Source organism: Acinonyx jubatus, chromosome D1, assembly GCF_027475565.1.
Source record: "Acinonyx jubatus isolate Ajub_Pintada_27869175 chromosome D1, VMU_Ajub_asm_v1.0, whole genome shotgun sequence".
Taxonomy (NCBI): Eukaryota; Metazoa; Chordata; class Mammalia; order Carnivora; family Felidae; genus Acinonyx; species Acinonyx jubatus.
The window spans coordinates 87,724,780-87,749,935 of record NC_069390.1 but is presented as its reverse complement, the minus strand read 5'-3'; the positions used below and the strand labels follow the sequence as shown (position 1 = coordinate 87,749,935).

Here is a 25,156-nt window from a genome sequence, read left to right as displayed (position 1 = left end):
TAGGAACTAACAAAAGACCTAAAATGATGTAATCGCTTACATTTCTAAAACCTCTGTAAGGCAGAAAGGCAGAATAAAGCACGGTCATTGTGCACATGTGAATAATTGGCACAGGGTGCTTAAATGACTTGCCCACAGTCACAATGAATCACTGGTGGAGTTGGGCAAAAAACAAAAAACAAAAAACAAAAAATACCAACCTGCAGCCCCGAGAGCTGCAGCCCAATGTGACTTATTTGATCATGACCTCTCTGTATTATAAGAAGAAACCACCTAGATGCTTTAGGAAGAGAAGATAGCAGGCAGAGTTCAACAACAATCATTGAGTAACTGCTCCTTCCTCAGAGAACAACCAGCATCAGGGTAAAGGCAGGGTCCAACCTCAGATAGGAAACGTTTCATGGAAACCTGCCACAGGACTTAAAATAAATGTCGTATCTGACTCACCCTGCTGACAAATGACATACCTTTGGAAAGCATTTCTTTCATCTCCCTGAATCCCTCCCCTTACCTTGTGGGAATTATTTAATCCCGTGCTGGCCGCTGCTTGTACCTGCCCCGTGACGGGCAGCTGCTCCGCTGGCCTCTGGGAAGGAGGGGGGGGAAGGGGGCGGCTAGTTCTGTGCGGACGCTGGAGGGTGGCGGCAGCAAAATCGGCTGCGGTGGGTTGCTGGACCACATCCCAACTGGCTTCCCTGGTGCTTATCTCAGCCGCCGCCGGAGCGGTTGTCAGGTAAGCCATGGTGGCTGTGCTGGTATTCTCTTCAGGGGACCCAGAAGGAGGGTAGATTTTGTCCTTCGGCAAACTAGAAGGTGTGGGAGATTTGTCTGCAAGTTCTGAAGGGTGATGGGGTTTATCTACACTTGCACCAAGATAAGGAGGCTGATCTCCGCTATAGAAATGAAGCTGAGGCTGGTCCTGATCCATAAAGGAGACAGTTGGCATACTGGTCTTCCCAGAATGGTCTTCAGAGAAGCTTATGTGATCATCAGACTTAGAGTCTGTTAAGGGAACTGATGGGATTCTGGCCTTTTCTGGGTCCCCAGATAAATAGGTTTGATGTGGATGATTCCCTGGTAAGTCTGCCTGGTGGAGCTGCTCCCCGGATTCAGTTGCACTGGAATGAGCGTGATTCCCAACTGCTGTGTCTGCTACAGGCTGGCCACAGTTCCCAGATACCTCGTCCTGGAGGCGGGATTCCTCTGCTGGCCTATCAGTTTGGTAATAGGCTTTATCTAGAGTGATGTTAGAGTAGGAACTAGGCAGTTTATCTTCACTTGCAGCCACTGCTAGGTCTCCGTAATTCGTATAAGCAGCCTGGGCGGGCCCTGGTCTCTTCAATGACTGAGTTGAAGCTTGCTGTGCAGACTCAGCCAGTGCTAGTGCCAACAGGCGGGCCACATTTTTCGGAGGCGGTGGTGGTGGGATAAGAGAGACTGAACTGACGGGAACGGAATCCTGAGGGGGGTCATGGGTAACTGCTCCTGGTGGGAAATTGGGAAAGAAAATGAGAGTGAAAAGGTAGCTTGTGTTATCCTGTACTGGAAATCCAAACACTCCCCATCTGATCACTACCAAATAGGTGCCTTCCATATTTCAAAATGGCAATCCATGACTTCCATCCCACATGCAAATGTTGCAGAGAACACATCTGGTTCAGGAGGAAAACTAAAACAAATTGTTTAGAGATTGCAATCTCCTCTTGAACTGCTACAGAGATGAGGGGGAAAAAAAAGCAGGTCCCTCATCTGGCTCAGAAAAGATTGCTTAGAAAACAAGCTTCAAGTGCCTGAAGACTGTTATTAAGAATAGTTTTTTTTTGTTTGTTTTTGTTTTTTACATTTGATGGTGTAGGCTGGCTGGTTAACTTGTAAGGCTATAATATAGGTATTTTTATTAGAAGAGAAAACAGAATCAAGAGCTACGAAGTTGTGCAAAAATTATCCATGAATTCTGACTGTCCAAAGACTTTAAAAGGGGACTTTATGAAGGTCTGGAGCAGGACCATTGGTCCTTTGGGAGACTTTTGTTTGACTGATTTTAATTTAGGGCTTTGAGCCATCAGCACCTCCCAGAAAAAACAAAAAAACATTCTCTTTGATTAAAGGCTAGCTGTGGAGCAAATTTCTCTCTTAAAAGGCACAGATGGCACACAGGATTGATGATCCCTCTTAGCTTAAAGAAAGAATGGAGAAAAACAAATGGTACCTGTCTGAGTCTGTCCAGAAGGTACAGCCTTACTCTGACTGCTTAAGACGGCCTGTTCCTCTTTCCCTGGTGACTCTACTTCTGCAGCAGCCACCTGGTCTAGGGGCTGGACTTCAGACTCACATCCTTCTTGGGACTCTCTCTCTTTTGTTTTCATCTTTACTACCTGGGTGGGGGATCTATTTATGACATCACTTTCTTCAATGCTTTTGTTCCAAGTTGGAGAAGACGCATTCGGAGCTGCTGTATTTGAAATCGTACCAATGACTTCAGATACCCGAGTGGGAAGAGTCACTGAAATTGGCTCAGATATGTTCATTGAAGGCGATTTGCTTAGTTTCCGTCCAATCTTTGGAGAGAAAGCGTAGACAACCTTTTCAGTGAATGAGGATGGCTTGGGTGACTTCTCTTCAGTTGGGCTCAAGTCCAGGGTAAAGAATGGACTCAGTTTCTCCTGCAGAGGAGAGACGGCTTCAGAACTTGCCGTGCTTCCTGGAGTCTGCGACTGGCTACCACCTGCTTCTGTATCCTTTTTATTGGTACTTGGTTTATCCTTGGAGTATCCTAATGAATCTAAAAAGGAGGCACCGCTCTCCAGACATTCTGATTCAGCCTTAGGGGGACTACACTGAAATGACATGGGATCAAAATCCAGGCTGGCTACTCCAATGTCTGGTGGGCTCAAGTCAACATCTTCAGCTGCGGGAGGAGACATAAGAGCTGGAATATGGAGCAGCCCTACTTCCTCCTCACTTTCATTGTCATGGGGCAGATTATCATAGGAATTACAGCGGTTCCCCAGCATTTCTCCATTAAAAGAGGCACTCAGTGCATCACTGCTAGATCTGGGTCTTCGGGGTCGGAACAGCTTGGAATCGCCTGGCAAAAACGGATAACAGTATCAACATTTGAATGCATATGATACACAATACACAACACCATGAAAGTCACCTAGTCAGTAGAGTAGTAATGCACTACGGAGGGTAAGAAAATGTTAACGTCTCAGTTTCTTTCCAGAAATTGTCTCTTGGGCGTACGGTTGGAACTCCCAAACCAAAAGCTAAATAACAAAAACATCTGATAATATTCAGAGAGAGAATGCAGCGTTTGATGGTTTCAACAGGACAAGGGACTCAGAACTATTATTATTAGTCCAACATTGACTCCTGTGGTGACTTTGGGCAAGATTTCATTTCTTTTGGTCTTAGTTTATCACTCATCTCACACATGACTTCTAAGAATCAACCACTAAAAGAGTACTTTGGATATATAATAGCAAAGGGGATTTTTCGTTTTTGTTTTTGTTTCTTTGGCAGGAAAAATCCTCATAATAACCACATTTCTAAAAAGCAAACATCTCAACTAAAAACTCCCTACAATTCCATAAAGTATTTACATATACTTAGTACAGGATTCTTTTCAGATACTTAAGCAAAAACAATTTCATTTTTTTCTTTAATGAGTATAGGCTTTGAGTTTCTCAGGCAGAGTCCTTCCATAGTAGACTGTTTCATGATTTTATGATATTGCTAAATATCCACTGGTAAAAGAAATCTTCTATCCCACCATTCTGTTACAATTATTAGAATCACCATGTTGAAAATGTACTATAAAGAACTAGATAAATGCATTCAAAATGTGTTAACCACTTATAAAATTAATCTCTACTAAAATATTATTTTCTGCTTAATACTGGCATCTACTCAGGGGTGCCTGGGTGACTCAGTCGGTTGAGCGTCTGACTTAGGCTCAGGTCATGATCTCACAGTTCGTAAATTCGAGCCCCGCATTGGGCTCTGTGCTGAAAGCTTGGAGCCTGGAGCCTGCTTTGGATTCTGTGTCTTCCTCTCTCTCTCTCTGCCCCTCCCTTGCTTGCTCTCGGTCTCTCTGTATCTCTCTCAAAAATAAATAAACATTAAAAATATTTTTAAAAAAATACTGGCATCTACCCAGTCCAGTTCATTATATCTGTGAGTCATTCTCTTAACTACAGAGAAATGGAAAATCTTGGAACCCTTAAGATGTCAGACACCCAACTAAGGGATGTGTGAGGGTTTCTTGAATCACAAGCAGAGCCACGGGTCTATGAGGATCTGGCAGTTAGAAGAGTTAATAAATGAAGATGAGAAATCTGACCAGCATGACGACACCCAAGATACCTCAAAAACATGATTTTAATATCAACAGATTAAGAAAGCCCTTGGGAAATCAATGTAGCTCCTGATTATTTTTATAAAAAGGGCCTTTTTTTTTTTTTGGAGAGAGAGAGCCAGAGCAAGTGAGTGAGTGCAAGTGGGGGAGGGGTAGAGGGAGGGAACAAGAGAGAATCTTAAGCAGCCTCCACAGTGAGCACGGAGCCCAACACAGGGCTCAATCTCAGGATCCCAAAACCATGAGATCATGACCTAAGCCAAAATCAAGAGTCTGATGCTTAACTGACTGAACCACCCAGGAGCCCCCAAAAAGGCCTTCTTTACAATCCTGCTGCATATGCCAAACATGAAGTAAAGGATGTCCTATTTGCTATTATATGGTTTTGTCAAAAAAGTTGTACGTCCTTCTAATATTGCAGTTCATTGTTCAGTCTAAAACGCAGTACATAACTGCAACTATAACCTGACTTTTGCCAAGTAGGGGCTTAAAAAACTTACTTTCCTGATTTTTAGTTTTGTCAAGTTGCAGTGAAACCATTTGTACTCTTCACTAGAATTTTGGTTGCCATTTTAAGAGGATTCACTTGCAAGTTTTTTTCTCCTCATACTGAGGATATATCTTCAGATAATGAGGACTGCCTATAATCAATCTGATCTATGAAATTTAATGTCAGGTTAAGCCATTTACAAGACAAAAGACTACTAGTCTGAAAGCTGCTTCATTTTATACTTTGTGAAACTGTGCTTTCATGAAATCTAAAGCAAGAAATACTAATAACATCATTTTCCACTGGGCATTAATAAATATAAATGGTTAACTTAAAACATTTCACCTATTTTTATGTAAACTGAATAGCAATCATGTCAAAGTGAGGAAATGAGAGACTGGTACTATATGAAAATATCAATGGACAATGCTAGATATTAGGATTCTTTGGAGATGATAGTCTATAGCCTATTTATTAAGCATGTACTTATTAAATATCCTCAATTGTGTTCTTTAATGAAATAAAGAATAAAACAATTGATGCTTTTAGTCTTACCATCGACTGCATGGAGAGAAGTAAGAGATTCTTCACTCTTAGCTGAACGGAGGGTTCCTTCCGCCCTGCCACCTGAAGAAGGAAATCCAAATCGCGTGAAGTTTTATTCACTGCTACAGATGTAGAGGAAAGGAACACTGTTCGTCTCTACACACATTTAAACTGCCAAGAGTGAACAGCTTTACATTTTGACAATCACATTCAATTTAAGCATTATATTATATAAGGTGCTGTCTTGTTTTCAGATGGTTTCCTATGTGAAAAATCTCTTCTAAAAGATTATGAACTTGAGAATACGGATGAATTTTAAAACTTCTTTCCGTTGTATTTCCTAAAGACTAGCATGACATCTTAAGATGACATCATACTAGACTTAGGGTAAGACCTAAATCTAATGACTGGTGTCCTTCTAAGCAGAGAGGACACAGAGACCGAGGAGGCCATACAAAGACAGGCAGGGAGTGGAGTGACACCACCAAGAGCCAGCAGAAGCTGGGAGAGGTGAGGGAAGATTCTTCCCCGGATCCTTTGAAGGGTATATGGCCTTGCTGACACCTCAGTTTCAGACTTTTAGCCTATAGAACTAGGAGGGGATAAACTTCTGTTGGTTTAAGTCACCCAATTTGTAGCAACTTGTTATGACAGCCCTAGGAAACTAACACAGTGCCTTGATTACGTATGTTGGATCTTATTTGTTAAATATCATCATCCTCATTTACCTCTTGGCCACGCTCAACACTGGTGACACTTTCTGTTTAAACCCCTCCTCCATGATTTCTGGTGATCACAGAAATGAGAGCAAGGTGTGTCCACTGCCTATCCTTCTGTAATCATTTCCTCTTACTCTTTTCGTAACAACTCTCCTTTTTCCAGTCCTTTAAACACTGCTTTTCTCCAGACTCAGTTCCCAACCTGCTTCTCTCACTCAACAGGCTCTCCCATAAAATCTCTCTCCAGAGTTTTCATCCTTGAGCGTTTGCTGATGACTTCCAAATCCATATTTCTACTAATATTAAGCCCCTTTACTGAATTCCAGATCCATACTACTAATCATCTCTTGGCCATGTCCAACTTCACCGTGTCCAAAATAAACACATCGTTTTTCTTCCCCAGACTACTACTCCCTACATGAATAATGCCATCTCCCTAATCATTTAATGAGAACTGAAAATGATCTTTGCTCCCCTTTTTTTCTCATCCTTCACAATCCTTTGGTCACTCAGCCTTGTAGATTCTGCTTCCTAAATATCTCAAATGTATTTCCCACTTCTACTGTCACTGCTTACTCCAGACACTCACTGTTTGTTTCTTGGTTGTACAATTGTAACTGTCTCCTAATTACTGTCCAGTCTCCAGTCTTCTTCTCTCCCCATATATTCCCTATACTGCTGCTGAAGTCATCTTTTTTCAATGCAAGTGTGATCGTATTACATTATTAAAGCCACTTGATAACCCCCAAAGAAATGGAAGACAAAACCAAAACTCTGACAAGCACACAAGGCCCCTAGGGACCGAAACCTCTTTTTGTACCATAATGTACCCAGCCAAGTTCCCTGCTCCACACATGAGCACACACCTTACTCTCATTTCCTGAAATACCTTTCTCAGCCTCTTGGTGATCCCATGAATCCCTACTTATCTTTCAAAAAACCAAGTCAAAGGGTGTATTTCTGACTACTAGTCCCTTTCCCTATACAAATTGGCATGTCCTGCCATAAATACCTCACACAAACATCTACCTCAATTGCTATGATTCTGAATGAAATTTATCTTCTTACACATATGATTTCCCAAGTAAGTCTCCGAAGGTAGGGGCAGTATCTTAATTTTCTTTTTATCTGAGAGGCTGCTATCAATATATCTAGTATATGCTTACTTAGTACATGACGGCAAACCGAATGATGAATTAAATGAACTGAACGTTGTATTTCTAACATTCAAGCACTACTATCCTTCCTAGATTCAGAAGCTGTCAATGTCAGCAGATGATGGATTTTAAACTATTGTTACGAGTAGTATTTTCAACAACAGTAAGCGATTTCTTTAATATAATAAGATACTCTCATCAATGAATTACCCAGGAAAAAGATAGATTCCTTGGTTGTAAGAGTCATAAACTTAAAAGGCATGTTGAAACATGGTTTTATCACATTTTAAATCTATATAAATGTACATGAATAAACTTAACACCACGGCAGTTATTTTGTATTAACAGCAATATATAAAACTATGCTATGAGTATGCTGTGAATTTTAACCACATTCTCACTCTATATAATCTACACAGTTTCCACAAGAAACTGGGTACTTCTACGTGTTTATGTATGTGTCTGCGCATAAAAGAAGACAATTCAGGGGTAGCACCACAACCGTGGACACACCATACAGAAACACAGTATAACAATACACTGACTACAGACCCAGAGTGCGCCATGGGACGGGCAGTGCGGAGCGGCCGTGTGGGCTGCTGTCCCGGCAGCAGAGCACAGGAAGGGCAGGAGAGCACCAACCTTTCAGAGCCATGGCTTTCATCTCAGAAGGCTCACTCTCATTCCGCTGCAACTTCCGCTTAGAAACAGATGATGATTTCCCCAAGTTGAAAAAGGAACGCCAGCTGCCCACGGGAGATTTTTTCATTTTATTTTGAGGCCTCCTCCTGTAAGAGAGAAAATAACCTGTGTTAAGATATCCCAGGGGCTATCCTTACTTACAGGAAATGTACAAATGATGGAAAGAACCAAAGAGCCTAGAGAGGCACAGCTGAAAACATACACATACACATACATATGTGTATGTGCACCTAAACTGTGCAGCTAAAGCATGAAATGGAAATAAAATGTATAGGTTTGTTTTTTATTTTGGAGAGAGAGAGAGAGAGAGAGAGAGAGACCACGAGTCAGGGGTAGGAGCAGAGGGGGGGAGAGAGAGAATCTCAAGCAGGCTCCACTCTAGCGCAAAGCCTGATGTGGGGCTCGATCCCACAACCCTGAGATCACAATCTAAGCCGGAATCAAGAGCTAGACACTCAACCGACTGACCCAACCAGGCACCCCTCAATTTTAATATTAATAACTAGTCACAAAGGTAATTTTTATACAGGTTTTTATATTTAGATCTAACCTCACAGTAAGTGAAATAAGTTGAGAATAAGAAATATTTGGACGTAGGAATTATTAAAACTCTAAAAATAAAAGAGTTAAAGAAAATTATTTTACATGTAAGTAAACAGAATTCAACCAAAAAGAGGGGCACCTGGGTGGCTCAGTTGGTTAAGTGTCCAACTTTGGCTCAGGTCATGATTTCATGGCTCATGAGTTTGAGCCCCACATCGGGCTCTGTGCTGACTACTCAGAGCCTAGAGCCTGGTTTAGATTCTGTGTCTCCCTCTCTCTCTGCCCCTCCCCCCACTTATGTTCTGTCTCACTCTTCTCCCTCTCTCTCAAAAAATAAATAAACATTTTTTAAAAATTAGAAAAAAAATACACCAAAAAGAAAAGTATTACAAACGATAACTAGCATATATTGAAAGGCAGGCACTGTGCTAACTGCCTTATATGTAATAGCTCATCTAAATTAAAAATAACCATATGAGGAAAGTACTAATATTCTCATTGTAAGGCTGAGGAAACTATGACACTAATTTTAAGTAACTTCCTTAATGTTATAAAACTAGTAAATAATGGAGGCAGGGTTGGAACCCAGTATCTACTCTCTTGACTACTATTCTAGAAAGAAATTTTTGAAGAGATTATGGAAAATGCTGGTAGGCATCTTTTTTTTTTTCCCCCTCCTTCAGTCTCGCTGGCCCAGCACTGGCAGAAGCCAGTTCTGACACTATCCATCTACCTTGCTAACACTATGCCCAGTATTCCCTTCAGACTAGTCCCACCCAACCCACCTGTCCCTGCTGGCACTCCTCCAAAGTGGCTCCTGCCGCACCTAGCAGGCAGCCTTGGTCAGGATGGGGCCCATCCAAATCCAAAGCAATTCCTGCCCCAGGGAGGGAGGGAGCCACCCCGGCCACCAGCACACGGGCAGTAGCTACAGAGGCCTCTTAACCAGCTGCACCAAAGGTCGCCCCTCACCAAGCATTCCCACAGCAGCTACAGCCAGGCCTCTCAGACCACCACACTGAAGTCCAGCTGTGCCCACCAGTGTGCCCACAGTGGTCATGGCTGGTCACTGTAGGCAGCTGGACTGAGGGCCAGCCCCGGCCACCAGCACATCCACAGCAGTCCCCACCCACTCACAACAGCAGAACACACACAACCCACAGAGGGGACACCCCAGAGCACCTGGTTCTGGTGACCAGGAGGGATTGCAATACTGGGCTCCACAAGATGCCTTCTTTTTTTTTTTTTTTTTTTCAACGTTTATTTATTTTTGGGACAGAGAGAGACAGAGCATGAACGGGGGAGGGGCAGAGAGAGAGGGAGACACAGAATCGGAAACAGGCTCCAGGCTCCGAGCCATCAGCCCAGAGCCCGACGCGGGGCTCGAACTCACGGCCCGCGAGATCGTGACCTGGCTGAAGTCGGACGCTTAACCGACTGTGCCACCCAGGCGCCCCAACACAAGACGCCTTCTAATAACGCTACTACCTTAGGCCCGGGAGACAGCTGACTACCCAATACAGAGAAAGAATAATGAGGAGACAGAGGAATATGTTCCAAATGAGATAACAGGACAAAACCTCAGAAAAAGAACTAAACAAAACAGAGATAAGTAATCTACCTAATAAACAATGCAAAGTAATGGTCACAGATGCTCACTGGACTTTGAAGAGAGTGGATGAAGTCAGTGAGAACTGCAACAAAGAGATAAAAAATGGAAAAGAGAACCAAAAATGCTGAAAAAAACAGAATAACTGAAATGAAAAATACGCTCGAGGGGATCAACAGCAGATCAGAGGACGCAGAAGAATGGATCAGCAACTTGGAAGACGGGGTGGCAGAAACCACATAAGCTGAACAGCAAAAAGAAAAAAATTTTAAAATGACAGTAGGCAAAAGGGCCTCTGGAAAACATCAAGCATCTTAACATTTGCATTATGGGGGTCCCAAAAGGAGAAAAGCAGGGGGGCAGAAAACGTACTTGAAGAAGTAATAGCTGAAAACTTCCCTAACGCAGGGAATAAAACACACATCCAGGTCCAGGAAGCCCAAAAGCCTCCCAGAAGATGAACCCAAGGTGGTCCACACAAAGACACATAATAGTTAAAATAGGAAAAATTAAAGGTAAGGAGAGAATCTTAAAAGCAGCAACAGAAAAACAAATAGTTACATACAAGGGAAACCCCATAAGGCTATCAGCTGATTTTTTAGCAGACATTTTTCAGGCCAGAAAGAAGTGAAATGATATATTCAGAGTGCTGAAAGGAAAAAATCTACAGCCAAGAACACTCTACCTGACAAGGCTCATTCAGAAGAGATAGACTTTCCCAGACAAACAAAAGTTAAAGAAGTTCCCTACAAAACTAGCCATACAAGAAATGATACAAAGCCTTTTTTTTTTTAAGTAGAAAAGGCCATAACTAGAACGGAAATGATTAAAGGAAAAAATTTCACAGGTAAAAGCAAACATAAAGATCAATCATTTATAAAGCTAGTGTGAAGGTTGAAAGAAAAAAGTAGCAAAATCAAGTATACTTAAAAAATTAGTTAAGAGACTCACAAATAGAAAGATGTAAAATATGATGTCATATACATAAAATGTAGAGGAAGGAGTAAAAATGTGGTGTTTTAACTTAAGTGACCATCCACTCAATATAAACGGCTATATACATAGGGCATTATATATGAACCTCAAGCCTACAAACCAAGATCCCATAATAGATGAACACACACAAAAGAGAAAGGAATCCAAGCACAACACTAAAGAGTCATTAAATCACAAGGAAAGATAGCAAGAGAAAAAGAAAGAAACAAAGAACTAAGAAAATAACCAGAAAACAATGAACAAAATGGCAATAAGTACAACCTACCAGTAACTGCTTTAAACGTAAATAGACTAAATGCTCCAATCAAAAGACAAAGGGTTATTGAATGGATAAAAAAAAAAACAAAACAAGATCTATTTCTGTGCTGCCTACAAGACAGTCACTTCACATGTTAAAACAGACAGACGGAAAGTGAAAAAAATGGAGAAAGATATCCCATGCAAATGGAAGTGAAAAAAAAAAGTTGGGGTAGCAAAATTTACACAAAAAAACATACTTTAAAACAAAGACTGTAACAGGAGACAAAGAGGGCATTCCACAGTAATAAAGGAATCAATCCAACTCAGACGCTATAACAATTGTAAGTATCTATGCAACCAACACAGAAGTACCTAAATACACAAAGCAAATATTAACAAACATAAAGGGAGAAAATGACAGTAATACAATAACAGTCAGGGACTTCTAACACTCCACTTACATTAATGAATAGATCCATCCAGACAGAAAATAAAAAACTACCTATCCTTCTCCAACTATTCCAAACAAATAAATGAGGAAATGTTTCCAAATCTATTCTACAAGGCCAGCACTACCATAAAACCAGGTGAAGACACTGCAAAAAAAAAAAAAGAAAATCATAGACCAATATCCCTGATGACCACAGAAGCAAAAATCCTCAACAAAATATTAGCAAATTGAGTTCAACAACACATTAAAAGGATCAATGAGCAAGATAAAGTGAGATTTATTTCAGCAATGAGAGGATGACTCAGCTGCAAATCAATCAACATGACAGACCACATTAACAAAATGAAGAATAAAAATCACATGCACATCTCAACAGATGCACCAAAAGCATGTGACAAAACTCAACATCTGTTCATGATAATAACTCTCAAGAAAGTGGGTTTGGAGGGAACATATCTCATCATAACAAAGGCCATACACAGCAAACCCACAGATAACAACACACTTGATGGTGAAAAGCTGAAAGTTTCTCCTGGAAGATCAGGAACAAGACAAGGATGCACTTACCACTTTTATTCAACACAGTACTGGAAGTGCTAGCTATAAGCACTCACACAAGAAGGAAAGGAAAGGAAGGGGAAAAGGAAGGAAAGGAAGAAGGAGAGAAAGAGAGAGAGAAAGACAGAAAGAGGAGAGAAAGAGAGAAAAAAAGAAAAAAGAGAAAAAGAAAGAGAAAGAGAGAGAGAGAGAAAGACAGACAGACAGGAAGCAGGCAGGCATCCAAATTGGCAAGGAAGAAGTAAAACTGTCATTGTTTGCAGATGAAATGATACCATACATAGAAAACCCTATATTCCACCAAAAAACTAGTAGAACTAATGAATGAATTCAGTAAGTTGCACATACAAAATTAATATACAGAAATCTTCAGCTGTTTTTTTTACATTAGTAACAAACTGGCAGAAAAATAAATTTAAAAAAACCATCAAAAAGATGGTTGCATCAAAAAGAACAGAATGCCTAGGAATAAATTTACCAAGGACGTGAAACACCTATACTTTGGAAATTATAAGACGTTAGTGAAAAAAATTAAAGATGACACCAACAAATGAGAAGACACACCATGCTTATGATTGGAAGAATTAATGCTGTTAAAATGTGTATACTACCTAAAGCAAACTACAGATTTAACATAATCCCGATCAAAATACCAATAGTATTCATCACACAAGAACAACAACAACAAAAAATCCTAAACTTTGTAAGGAACCACAAAAGACCCTGATCAGCCACAGCAATCTTGAGGAAGAACAGAGCTGGAGGTATCACAGTCCCTGATATCAAAATTGTATGGTATACTGGCACCAAAAGCAACACACAGTTCAACAGGACAGCAGGCAGCCCAGAAAGAAATTTATGCATATACAGTCAATTCATCCATGACAAAGGTGGCAAGAAACACAATGGAGAAATGACAGTCTCTTCAACAAATGGTGCTGGGAAAACTGGACAGCTACATGTGAAAGACTGAAACTAGACCATTTTCTATCACCACACACAAAAATAAACTCAAAATAGATTAAAGATCTAAATGTATGGCCTGAAGCCATAAAACTCCTAAAAGAAAATATAGGCAGTAATCTCCTGGACATCAGCCTTAACAGTACTTTTCTGAGTATTTCCTCAGGCAAGGGCATCAACAGCAAAAATAAGCAATTGAGACCACATCAAACTTAAGAACTTGCTCAGTGAAGGAAACCATCAACAAGACAAAAAGATAACCTACTAAATGGGAGAAGATATTTGCAAATGATATATCCAATAAGGGATTAACATTCAAAATATATTTCAAAATCCTACAACTCAACACCCAAAAGACAATCCAATTAAAAAATAGGCAAAGGACCTGAAAAGACCTTTCCCCCCAAAAGACATCCAGATGGCCAACAGACACCTGAAAATATGCTCAACATCACTCATCACCAGGGAAATGCAAATCAAAAGCACAATGAGATACAACCTCATACCAGTCAGAATGGCGAGTGTCAAAAAGAGAAGAAATGACCAGTGTTGGCAAGGCAGTGGAGAAAAGGGATCCCTCATTGCGCTGCTGGTGGGAATATAAATTAGTGCAGCCATTATGGGAAATGGTATAAGGGTTCCTCAAAAAATTAAAAATAGAAGCACCATATGATCTAGTAATTCCACCTCTGGATACTTACCCAAAGAAAACAAAAACACTAATTTGAAAGAATGTGCACTCTTAGGTTTACTCCAGCATTATTTACAATAGCCAAGATGTGGAAGCAGCCCAAGTGTCCATCAAGAGATGAATGCATAAAGAAGATGCCGTGTGTACACACACACACACATACACACACACACACACACACACACACACACACACAGAGGAATATGCATTCATCTCTTCATGCTGGTTGGGAGGTCACACTATGAGAAGTTCTGCCTATTCTAAACTTATGTCAAACAAGTCATTATCCATCCATTATTTCCTGAGTAATCTGTTCCAATCTAGTTTATGTCTAAATAAGTATCTCAGAGAGAAAATCAAACCCTACATAGTAGAAGTGTATTACTTTTCCTAACAGTTCACCGTCTATGATTAACTTTCATCTTCTTTAAAATGACATGATGTTGTCATGCTTTTCGAGAATCATTTGTGTCATTCCCTATGAAATATCATCTGTAATCAAATGAATGGGTTTTTCTGGGACTAGCTCAACATCGATACAATACTACTAAAATACAAAAGTTAAAAAAAGAAGAACACTTGGCCATGAAAATCACATTATTAAAGAGGATTCAATGAATTTTACCTTTCAAGTGGAAACTCAATTATGGTATGAAACTTTCCCTGAAGCGCAGCGGGTCCTTCTCCTACTTCAATATATTTATTTTCAGTCACAATTGGAGAAGTGACCTGAGCTTGCGTTCGTGCCTGGGCTTCCTCCAATGTCAGCAGCTTGGTGGATGGAGAGGAAACCAGTAGGGACTTGGGTCTCGACAGAGAAGCTTTGGAAAGAAAGAAAAGCAATGAAAAGAGTAAAGATTTTTGGCATAGATAAAAAAATATGTGTGAGTGTCTGTACATCAGTCTCCATCTATCTACCTATCTGTGTTGTTTTAAATTTTCTTCATTAAGTTTTTTAAATGGCAAAAATAATAGGGCATTATACTGAATGAGGAAAAGAAGGTGACACAGCAGGTTGTTAACAATGACATATAAATATATATAAATATAGATATTTTAATTCCTTAAATAATTTAACTCTTTTCCTTTCTGAAGAGATACCAAGCAAGACCGGGTATCAGTGAGATCTCTTTGGTTTTGGAAAAAATTGTTCTTTTGCTGCTCCATAGCATATCTTTATATACATCAATAAATGACATATTTTTTAATGTGTCATGAACTTACACAATAGGTCTAATATGTAGTACTCACTAAGTACACACAAAATAACTATTAAGCTATGCATTTTGAGAAGTGGACATAAATTAGCTGCTTTCTAACAAAGACAGATTTATTATTACACTGAGATAAGAAATGCAGTTTTCCATCCCTTTATAAGAACAGATACAAACAAAATGTTCCTTGTAGTAAACAAAATCCGTGTGAGCTGTACCTGCTCCATCCTGAATGACAGCACTGATTTTCCCACTGAAGAGGACATCTACGTGATTCAGGATGAATTCAACTACCACAGACTGAATTCTCACTTCCATAAAAGCTGCTGTCCCACTGAAGCAGGCAGATTCTATCTGTTTCGATCTGGGGGGTAACCAACATTACCATCAGAGAACCCCAAAGATAGCAGTCTCAAAGAGCATTATTTTTTTTAAATGTGTAAACCACAGAGGAAGAAAGCATACTTTTAGCACCTTGGTTAAGCTCCACTTGCCTCTTTTAAGGAGATGCTCATAAGAACAGCATATGGGTTTTACTTTTAAAAACTGTCCTCATGGAACACTGAAGGAACACTTTCATTTAAGATGACAAATTCTACTTAAGGTCATAAGTCAAATGCATCTTACCTTAGCAGGTTTGGAGCCCAAACAATTGCTAGGTTTTTTGCATGCATATTTGTGATGGAACAATAGTCAGCTAGAAGAGACAAGTGTCTCATCAGGAACTCCAGCGTTCTGGAAAATGCAATAGAACGTATTAACAGAAAGAAACACTATGTAGCAGTTTAGAGACTGAAGGTGCTAATTAATTTTTAAGATTTCAATAGAAAAATAGAAAAAGAAACCATACAAACTCCAGCAAATTTTTTTGTTGCTGTTTAGGTTTGAATATTATTATTACCACAGAAATGTCAGAAGAATATTATGAATTACATACTCTGCATACAGTAATCACATCTACAGAATTCTAAGAAAAAAGTGTAAGGCAGTAAGAAATGAACGTTTCTGACAGGACTGGTTCTAAAAAACAGTCTTAGTTTTTAAAAGTCTTTAGGAGGGGCGCCTGTGTGGCTCTGTCAGTTAAGCATCCAACTTCAGCTCAGGTCATGATCTCACTCCTCGTGGGTTCCAGCCCGGAGTTGGGCTCTGTGCTGACAGCTCAGAGTCTGGAACCTGCTTTAGACTCAGTGTTTCTCTCCCTCCCCCGGTCACACTCTGTCTCTCTCTCTTGCTCTCAAAAATACATATTTTTAAAAAAATTAAAAAATGAATGAATGAATGAAAATCTTTAGGAATATTTGCTCCTGGCTGTCAGACATCTAGTTTCTTTTTTTTTTCAATATATGAAATTTATTGTCAAATTGGTTTCCATACAACACCCAGTGCTCATCCCAAAAGGTGCCCTCCTCAATATCAGACATCTAGTTTCAAGGACACCAGTGAAGTAAGTCCTCCATAAAAGCTAACTTCTCAACACATGATATCATGAACTTATGATATTCTACTTGTAACAGACACGCTAACAGGAGAGGACTTAAACTTTTCTTTTATAAAAGAAAACAGTATTTCACAAGCCTAAACAGTTAAAAGAAGAATTGCAGTGGGCACCAAGGACAGAGAATATTTGAGTAAAAAATGTGCTTTTAGAAGAGAAAGCCTATTCCAAATCCTAATATCCTGGGTTATCTTATTTGCTTTACTTAAACAATTCTATGCATATATAGAGAGATTAAAATAACAAGGCAGAACAGTTTTGGAAAGAAAACATGATCAGCTTAGATGCAAGTGAGATCAGATAAACACACAGAGGTATTACCTACATTTCTCAAAGTGCCCCTACCTACAGTGTATAGGGACTGAAGCCATTAAAGACAATAAATAGGAGATAGAAGTTTAAGACTGTTATATGAAACAGTAATGAAAGTTAAACTGTGGTCGGCATATGAGCCCAAGAGACCAATGTGAATCTGAGAAGAAAGAGGCTGGCAGCTAGAAGCACTGTTGAAGATGCTTGCTTGCTTGCTTGCTTTCTTGCTTTCTTTCTTTCTAAATGTTTTATTTATTTATTTTGAGAAAGAGAGTGTGAGACAGTGAACAGGGGAGGGGCAGAGAGAGAGAGAGAGAGATACAGAGAAAGACAAAGAATCCCAAGCAGGTTCCTTGCTGTCAGCGCAGAGACCCATGCGGGGCTTGAACTCAGGAACCAGGAGATCATCATCTGAGTCGAAATCAAGAGTCAGCCGAGTTCAACCGACTGAGCCACCCAGGAGCCCTGAACATGCTTCTACAGGGATCTCATCAAGTTCCCCTAACAGCCCTACCCAGCACAGTGTTGCCACTCCCCACTTTATGGAGGAGAGAGCCAAGGTGTGCCCAGGTTACAAAGCCAAGAAGTGCTTGTCTCAAATCAAGGTCGGCATGGCTCCAAAGTCCCTGCTCCTTCAACCGCAGGTGGAACTTTCGTTCCCTCCTAACATTCTTAAGTAGGAAAGGCAGACACACAGACAGAAGTGGGGCTGGTCTGGAGACCATGTACAGGTGGGAAGCTTGATAAATGTGTTCAGAAAACATGTAAAATCTTACAATTTTGGGTGGTGGGTAGATGAAGGAAGGGAAATATTAAAGTACTTCACAAATATACTTTATAGGAAATGCAAATCAAAACAACCAAAGATTCCATTTTATTCACATATCTAATTGTAAAAATGTTTTTAAAAGCTAAAGGAGAATTTTAGTCAGCAGTGCCATGAGGTGAGTGAGCACTGTCGTATTCAGCAGAGCACACACTGCATAAATCTTCACAGCTTAGAAATTTTGGCATATCGGGAAGAAAATTTTAGTGCCCTTTGATTTCCAAGAATTCCACTGTCAGGTCTTTATCCAAAAAAAAAAAAAAATCTAGATTTTCACAAAGATTCATGTAAATGGGTGGTCCTCACAGTAATGTTCAAAATTGGGGGGAAAAATTCCACCAAGGAATGCAAACTGGTGTAGCCACTGTGGAACTGTATGGAGGTTCCTCAAAAAGTTAAAAATACAACTACCTTACAATCCAATAATCAAACTACTGGATATTGACCCTAAAATACAAAACACAAATTCAAAGGGATACATGCACCCCTATGTTTATTGAAGCATTATGTATAATAGCCAAAGTATGGAAGCAGCACAAGTATCCATCTGTAGATGAATGGATAAACAAGATGTGGTATGTATATATACAGACACACACACACACACACACACACACACACACACACACACACAAGAATATTATTCATCCACTAGAAGGAATGAAATCTTGTCATTTGGAACAATACAGATGTAGCTAGAGAGTATAACGCTAAGCAAAATAAGTCAGAAAGACAAATACCATGATTTCACTCAAATGTGGAATTTATAAAACAAAATAAACAAGTGAAGAAAAAAAAAAACAACAACAGAGAGAAACAAACCAAGAAAGAGGGTCTTAACTATGGAGAACTAACTGATGGTTACTAGAGAGGTGGGTAGGGGGATGAGTGAAATAGGTGATGGGGACTAAAGAGTACACTTATCATAACAAGCACTGAGTAAGTGGGTACAGAATTGTTGAATCGCTATATTGTACACCTGAAACTAATATAACACTGTATGCCTAACTATACTGGAATTAAACTAAAAACTTAAAAGCACCATAAAACATATCAAATAGGTAAATTAGGGAAAAGGTTAAATAACATAAGAGAACACTATCAAAAATCATGTTTTTCAAGAATTTAAGGAATTAGGAAATGTGAATGTTAAAATCTTAAAAAGTCTGGATGGAGAGAGATACATAACAGGAGATTAACACTCAAATTATGTAGAGGACGCTAGAATATAAAAACACATTAGATAGCAGGAGATCTATCACAAGGAATTATATATTATATAGAATGGGAAATATGTATATAGTAAACAATATATGTAAAACATGTGGGCATGCATTGTAGGTAATATATATTAGGAATAAAGAAAATAATATTAGGATATACATTCTATATATGTATACATATACCAGCAAGCTATAAAATACATGGTGCATAAAATATATAATATATATATTCAATATATATTATTGAACATTTACTATTAGCAAGGTTCTATTCTGAGAATACAGTGATAAACAAGACAGAATTCATGGCCTCAAGGAACTTGTGTTTATAAAACAAACAATACATATATATCCATATAAATATAGATATATATTCTATACAGATATATGGTACAATACATGTACAATATATAATATATAGCAGGTAAAAGTATATAATGTTCAACAGGGAAGATTAAATAACTAAGGGAGCTACATATGTAATTAGTAAGGGAAATATCTATATATTGTTGAAAAATATCTGTATCTGTATAATAAAGGAAAATACATACTGTGTAGGAAAAATATGAATATAGTTAGAGGAGATAAACATAATATATAGAAGTTATATATGAATATATATTGTAAGCTTTACCTAAAGCCAATTTTAAGTGTTTTTGTAAAGTTTATGCAAGGCTATTTTAATTCATAATGAAGTTAAATGGTATAAACACTTTATTTAAACATGATTTAAAAAATAATTTGTTTCTTGCTTCTACAGAAGATACATATGTGAGTGTATATACACACATACACACATTATAGATAAAACATAAAAAAGCAAATGCACAGATATACATAATAACAATAACAATAAGGGTAATTAACACATATAAATAGCACTTATGTAACAGGCCTTGTCCTAAGTTCTATTCCTTTAATATTCATAATAATCCTACTAGAAAAGTACTATTATTGTCTATTTTAGACACAATGAAACTGAGCCTAAGAGGCAAAGGAACTTGCCCAAGGTCACAAGGTCACATAGCTAATATAGGTAGTTTGGCTTCAAAGTCCCTACATTAAAAAGAGACATTATATATAACAGGTGACATAAATGTACTACACAACAGGGGATAAATATGTAAGGGATATAAATAAAACTTATGTTGGGAGATTTATTTATATAAAATATAAAAAATAAAAAATATAGGAGGCATACATACTTTACCAGATGAGAAATATATACATATATACTGTCTATTATATATATTTATATGGATATACATACACTATTGCCTATTTTATACATAACCCCTCTAAAACTTCAGTTCCTTGAGGTAATGAATTCTATCTTGTTTATCATTGTATTCTAAGAATAGCACCTTGCCAATAGTGTTTGATTATATTGAATATATGTTTTATATATTTTATGTACCATATATTTTAGTTTGCTGACATAATTATTCACATATACCATATATACAGTATATATACATACATATATTAGTATGTATACATATATATGCTAGACATGCTGTATACATACTATACTAATATATGTATACATGTGTATACAGTATATATGTATACATAAAATATATATACACATATAGTATATCTCATATATGTATACATATATACATATATACACACACATAATACACACTGTCCATATATATTACTGATGTTCTCTTAATTCACCCACAATATTAACCAATACTCTCGATTCCCTCTGTAAAATGTACAGATTGGTGTCTACAGCACTATTAAGTTTTTTTGTTTAATAGGTTTCTTTCCCTGCACCACTTTGACTAAATATCATTGAAACTGTAAACTTACCTAAAGCCAATCTTAAGTGTTTCTATAACTGTTCATGGCAGATTATTTTAAATCATAATGAAGTTAAATGCTATCACACTTATAAAACATGATTTTTTAAAAAAGAATTTTTGTTTCTTGCTTCCATAAATCTGTTGAATATTTTGCAGTCTTGATAAGGGTGAGCTGCCAAATGAGGAAGGAACAAATACTGTGACAAGCAGAGAACAATTTAAAACAAAACAAAACAAAACCTATAATTACCAGTAATATTCTCCTAGGGAGCAGATATTATATCCATGAGATAAGAACAGGATGCTGTAAAGTAGAACAAGAAAGGGCAGGAGGAAGGTACGGGGGAAGGACAGAAGGAAGGAAGAAAGTTTAGTTTGTTTGTTCCTGGAAATAACTTTCTTGTAAATCAAGAGATGGAGGAAATCCGTATGTGGAAACTGACAAAGGAAGGTGAGAAAATTTGAAAGAGTTAGTTCAAGAGCTACAATAAACCCAGAAAGAGAATAAAGAAAAAAGAAGGGATTTCAGCTGCAATGAGAACCATCAAGGAAATAATAACAAGAAAATTTCCCAGAAGTTTCCAGATGGAGAAAGTCTACCAAGTGTCCACAGCAAAGAATGAAAAAGAACCCACTCCAAGATGGGTCAATGTGAAAACTGAACACTAGGGAGGTTCTAAATTCAAAAGCATCCAGAAAGGATACAAACAAAACAAAATATGTCATATGGCTGCAGCATTTTTGCTTAGATGACAATGGTGTGATACCATCAAAATTATGGGGAAAAATTATTTACAGGCTAACATTCTGTAGTCAACTACCAATCAAATACAAGAGTAGAATAGGAGCATTTTCATATCAAAGTCTCAACACATTTACCTCCCATTCGACTTTCCTGGAGAAGCTTCCAAAGATGTCTACCACAAAGCAGGGAGTAAAAACAAGGGAGATGATAACAAGAGATCCTGCAGGAGGCAATGAATAGAACTTCCAAAATGAGGGTTAAGAGTTCACAGTGTTGCACATCTAGAGAGCAAACAGCCTGGACTGAGGTACTGAGTAGTGGGGCATAAGGCTCCAGCAGGGATATTTTCACGGGACCAAAAAAAAACCAAACACGTTGCCTGATAAGTCTGAACACACTGACAGAACATTTATAGTCCTGTGAAAGAGTTTCAGGGATAAACTAGTGATGAACAGAAACTTAGCAAGCCAAAAATGGGCATCTGCTACACACGCGCGCGCGCACACACACACACACTCACACACACAGTTATTCCAGAAAGGAAATAAAGTCTAGTATCTATTATGTACAGTCATGAATAACAGTTACATGGTTGTAATACTACAATATAGACAGTGAATACTGGTTTAACTCCAAATGCTGACATAACCAGACTCTGAACATGAAAGAAGGGGAAGTGTGAGTTTGTGTGGTACTGGGGTGGGGGTGATAAGAAAGCTAAATTTTATTCACCACAAAAGGAAGGTAAAAATAATTATCTAAAAATGAAAAATCAAGAAACAAAAGCATACGCATGCTATTCAGAAATAGAGAATAAGGAGAAATCAGGAAGGGGGGTTGTGGAGCATTTTTCATTTTACAGTGAAAAACAGTCATCTGTACACACCATTTGACTTTTTAAAACCATGTATATATATATTATATTGATCTTTTTTTTAATTTAGAGAAAAAAGATATATTTATATGGTACCTCCTATAAAACTAAGTCAAGAAGTCTTGGCCTAATTCTAATCATCTGTCTTGCTGTTTTACATTAAAAAAAATACTCAGGGCCAGACTCATTCGCACATTGGATCTCATTATAACATCAAGAAAATCCTCTTAAGAAGGGATTATTAGTATTCTTTTCACACACATGGATATTAGTGCTTGGAGAGGTCACATAGGAAGTGATGAACATGCAAATAAAAACTCCCATCTATCAAAGCTAATATTCATTGTATTGCACTAGGTTTCTTTTTCTGGCAAGTACCAAAAAAAAAAAAAAGTTGTCTTCCTCCTTAAATATTCTTCAATAACTGTGTATTATCAGATTTGTCTCCTCAGCTTTCTTTTTCAGGGTTGAAGACCTCATTTCTTGACCTTCCTTCACAAAAGCTCTTTTGTGTTGTTGGGTTTTTTTTTCACACTTCAATGGGTCATTAAGAACCTCTCTAATTCCCTCACATTCCTCTTAACACAGGCTATGTTAACAGGACAATGAGTCAGGGCCAAGTTACCTTCTGGCTCTTTGATTATCATGATTTACAACTATAGTGCTGACTAAAAAAAACTATGCTAATTTTTAATGTTGATTAAAAATTTTAGTGTTGAGTGCCAAATTTAGTGCTGAGTTTTCAAATACATATATGACCAATGTGATTCTTAAAAAAAAGCATTAAATTACTTAATTCGTGTATTACTAAAACATCTACTGCATTTACTTTTTGTCAATGACTGAAATTTAAAAATTTTACCTTTTGCTTTTTTGCATATTATCACCTATGGTTCATACTGTTTTCTTTCTCTCACTAAATGGCAGTCATCTTTAATTTTATTCTGGTCTTCTCTGATATGACCAAAACTATTTCTTAGAGTCCAAACTAACATACAAATTAAATTGGGTCTTAAAAAGTAGCAATGGCAACAAAAACAATAAACAAGAACAAGACTTAAAAGAAAACACAGGTTTATAGATCATCTGAGAGTCTCCTGAGGAGGAATTCTGAGACCCCTGTTAGGTTTTGTGGTTCCTTGTAGCTTGGACACCTTTTGAAAAAGGTAAGAGGGTTGGAAGTAAACAGGCACTCAGCACTGTATCCTACTTTGGATTCAAGCAATCACAAGTATTCACACTTGTGATCATACACCAGTATTTCTCAGGGTATCAAAAGACAAAAAACAAAACAACCCCCCCCCAAAACAGGTTTAGTCAACTATCAATCTGTTCATTTATTTTTGTTCATTAATTCAACTTTTATTAAGTGCCTACTGGATGCCAAGCACTGTGCCAGGCCTTGGGATACAGAAACATAAATGTATGAACAAACGGAAGTTTAAACAGAACTCCATGGAAGTTTTAGTAGTTAGAAAACCAAAGAAAAACACCACTCTTCGCATCAACTGACTTGTACTCTTGGGTGATATCTACAACACGTGATTTACCTGTAGTGAGGAGGGGGCAGTTGTTGGATGACGTCATGAATTTTGATCAGCCTTTCTTCATCTGTTGCTGCTGAAACAGCATCCTGCAACAATCACAATGAGAAACAGACCATTAGGCTTTGTTGGTAGAAACTTAAGCTATTCACTTACAATTCAGTGCTCACTCTACTGAACGACAAGGAACTATATAGTATCAAGAAAGTAAACTTTGTTTCCATACTGTATGGACATTGAAATCTATTAAAGGATAATTTTTTAAAACTTTATGGTAACCAATTTGAGGATGATAAGATTAGTGGGCCAAAGTCAGAAACTAAATGTATGCACATGTGAAAACAGTGAAGACTATGGACTAGCTATCAATAACAGTTTTCTGTTTTCTTTGAAGGAGGTATTTTAGTCACAGAACTATTTCTTACATGACCAAACCAATCTTTGCACGTTTGGCATAAAATCACAGCACAACTCCAAAGAGAACTTGATTAGCAGTGACTTGTACTCACAGAAAATTTCTCATACAGCTGGTAGGTGAGCAGAGGGTTTGGGAGCTCTCGAAAATACAGCTTACAGAGGGAGCCCACGGAATGGATGTCTTGAACATAAGGTTCTTTAGTCAGGTCGGGGACATGTTCAGAGTCAAATTCATGGCTAACAAACAAGAGACAAAATACAATTATTTTATTGAAGGAAAAGCAAATATAGGACTTAAAACAGAAAGCATAGTTAATGTTTTATTCAAGTGATTGTATTTTATGTAGGTTACGTTTGGACTTCAGCAGTAACTGGATGTCTGATCATAAGAGAAGTGTTTTTCTAAGTGGAAATTATGGGCATAGCTCTAATATTACAAAGGACAACAACCTCTGAAACATATATGGATGAGCAGCTCTTAACACATAGATCTGAAAACAGAACTCCCAATTTCCAGTGCTTTGAATAGCTAACATTTTGGCAATTCTGGACAGTAGGGCTGAGTGGCAGCTGGTCCATGAACAACTCTGTACAGAAATCCCTCAGGAGTATATAGTTCAGGAATACTTTATTGAAGGAGGATAAGGAAGCCAGAACAATATAAAGC

General features: G+C 38.1%; 1 protein-coding gene across 15 annotated transcripts in view; it reads right to left on the bottom strand.

Moving 5' to 3' along the window:
• ARHGAP32 (Rho GTPase activating protein 32) overlaps positions 1 to 25,156 on the bottom strand; it is a 298,406-nt gene that overhangs the window by 7,093 nt on the left and 266,157 nt on the right. For all 15 annotated transcript variants that reach the window (XM_053203873.1, XM_053203879.1, XM_053203876.1 and 12 more), the window contains 9 exons: positions 24,582 to 24,726; positions 24,079 to 24,161; positions 15,867 to 15,974; positions 15,458 to 15,603; positions 14,651 to 14,846; positions 7,915 to 8,060; positions 5,406 to 5,477; positions 2,210 to 3,088; positions 512 to 1,485 (listed from right to left, as the gene is read on the bottom strand). In XM_053203873.1, coding sequence (XP_053059848.1) covers positions 512 to 1,485; positions 2,210 to 3,088; positions 5,406 to 5,477; positions 7,915 to 8,060; positions 14,651 to 14,846; positions 15,458 to 15,603; positions 15,867 to 15,974; positions 24,079 to 24,161; positions 24,582 to 24,726 — 2,749 coding nt within the window. The remainder of the gene's footprint in view (positions 1 to 511; positions 1,486 to 2,209; positions 3,089 to 5,405; positions 5,478 to 7,914; positions 8,061 to 14,650; positions 14,847 to 15,457; positions 15,604 to 15,866; positions 15,975 to 24,078; positions 24,162 to 24,581; positions 24,727 to 25,156) is intronic.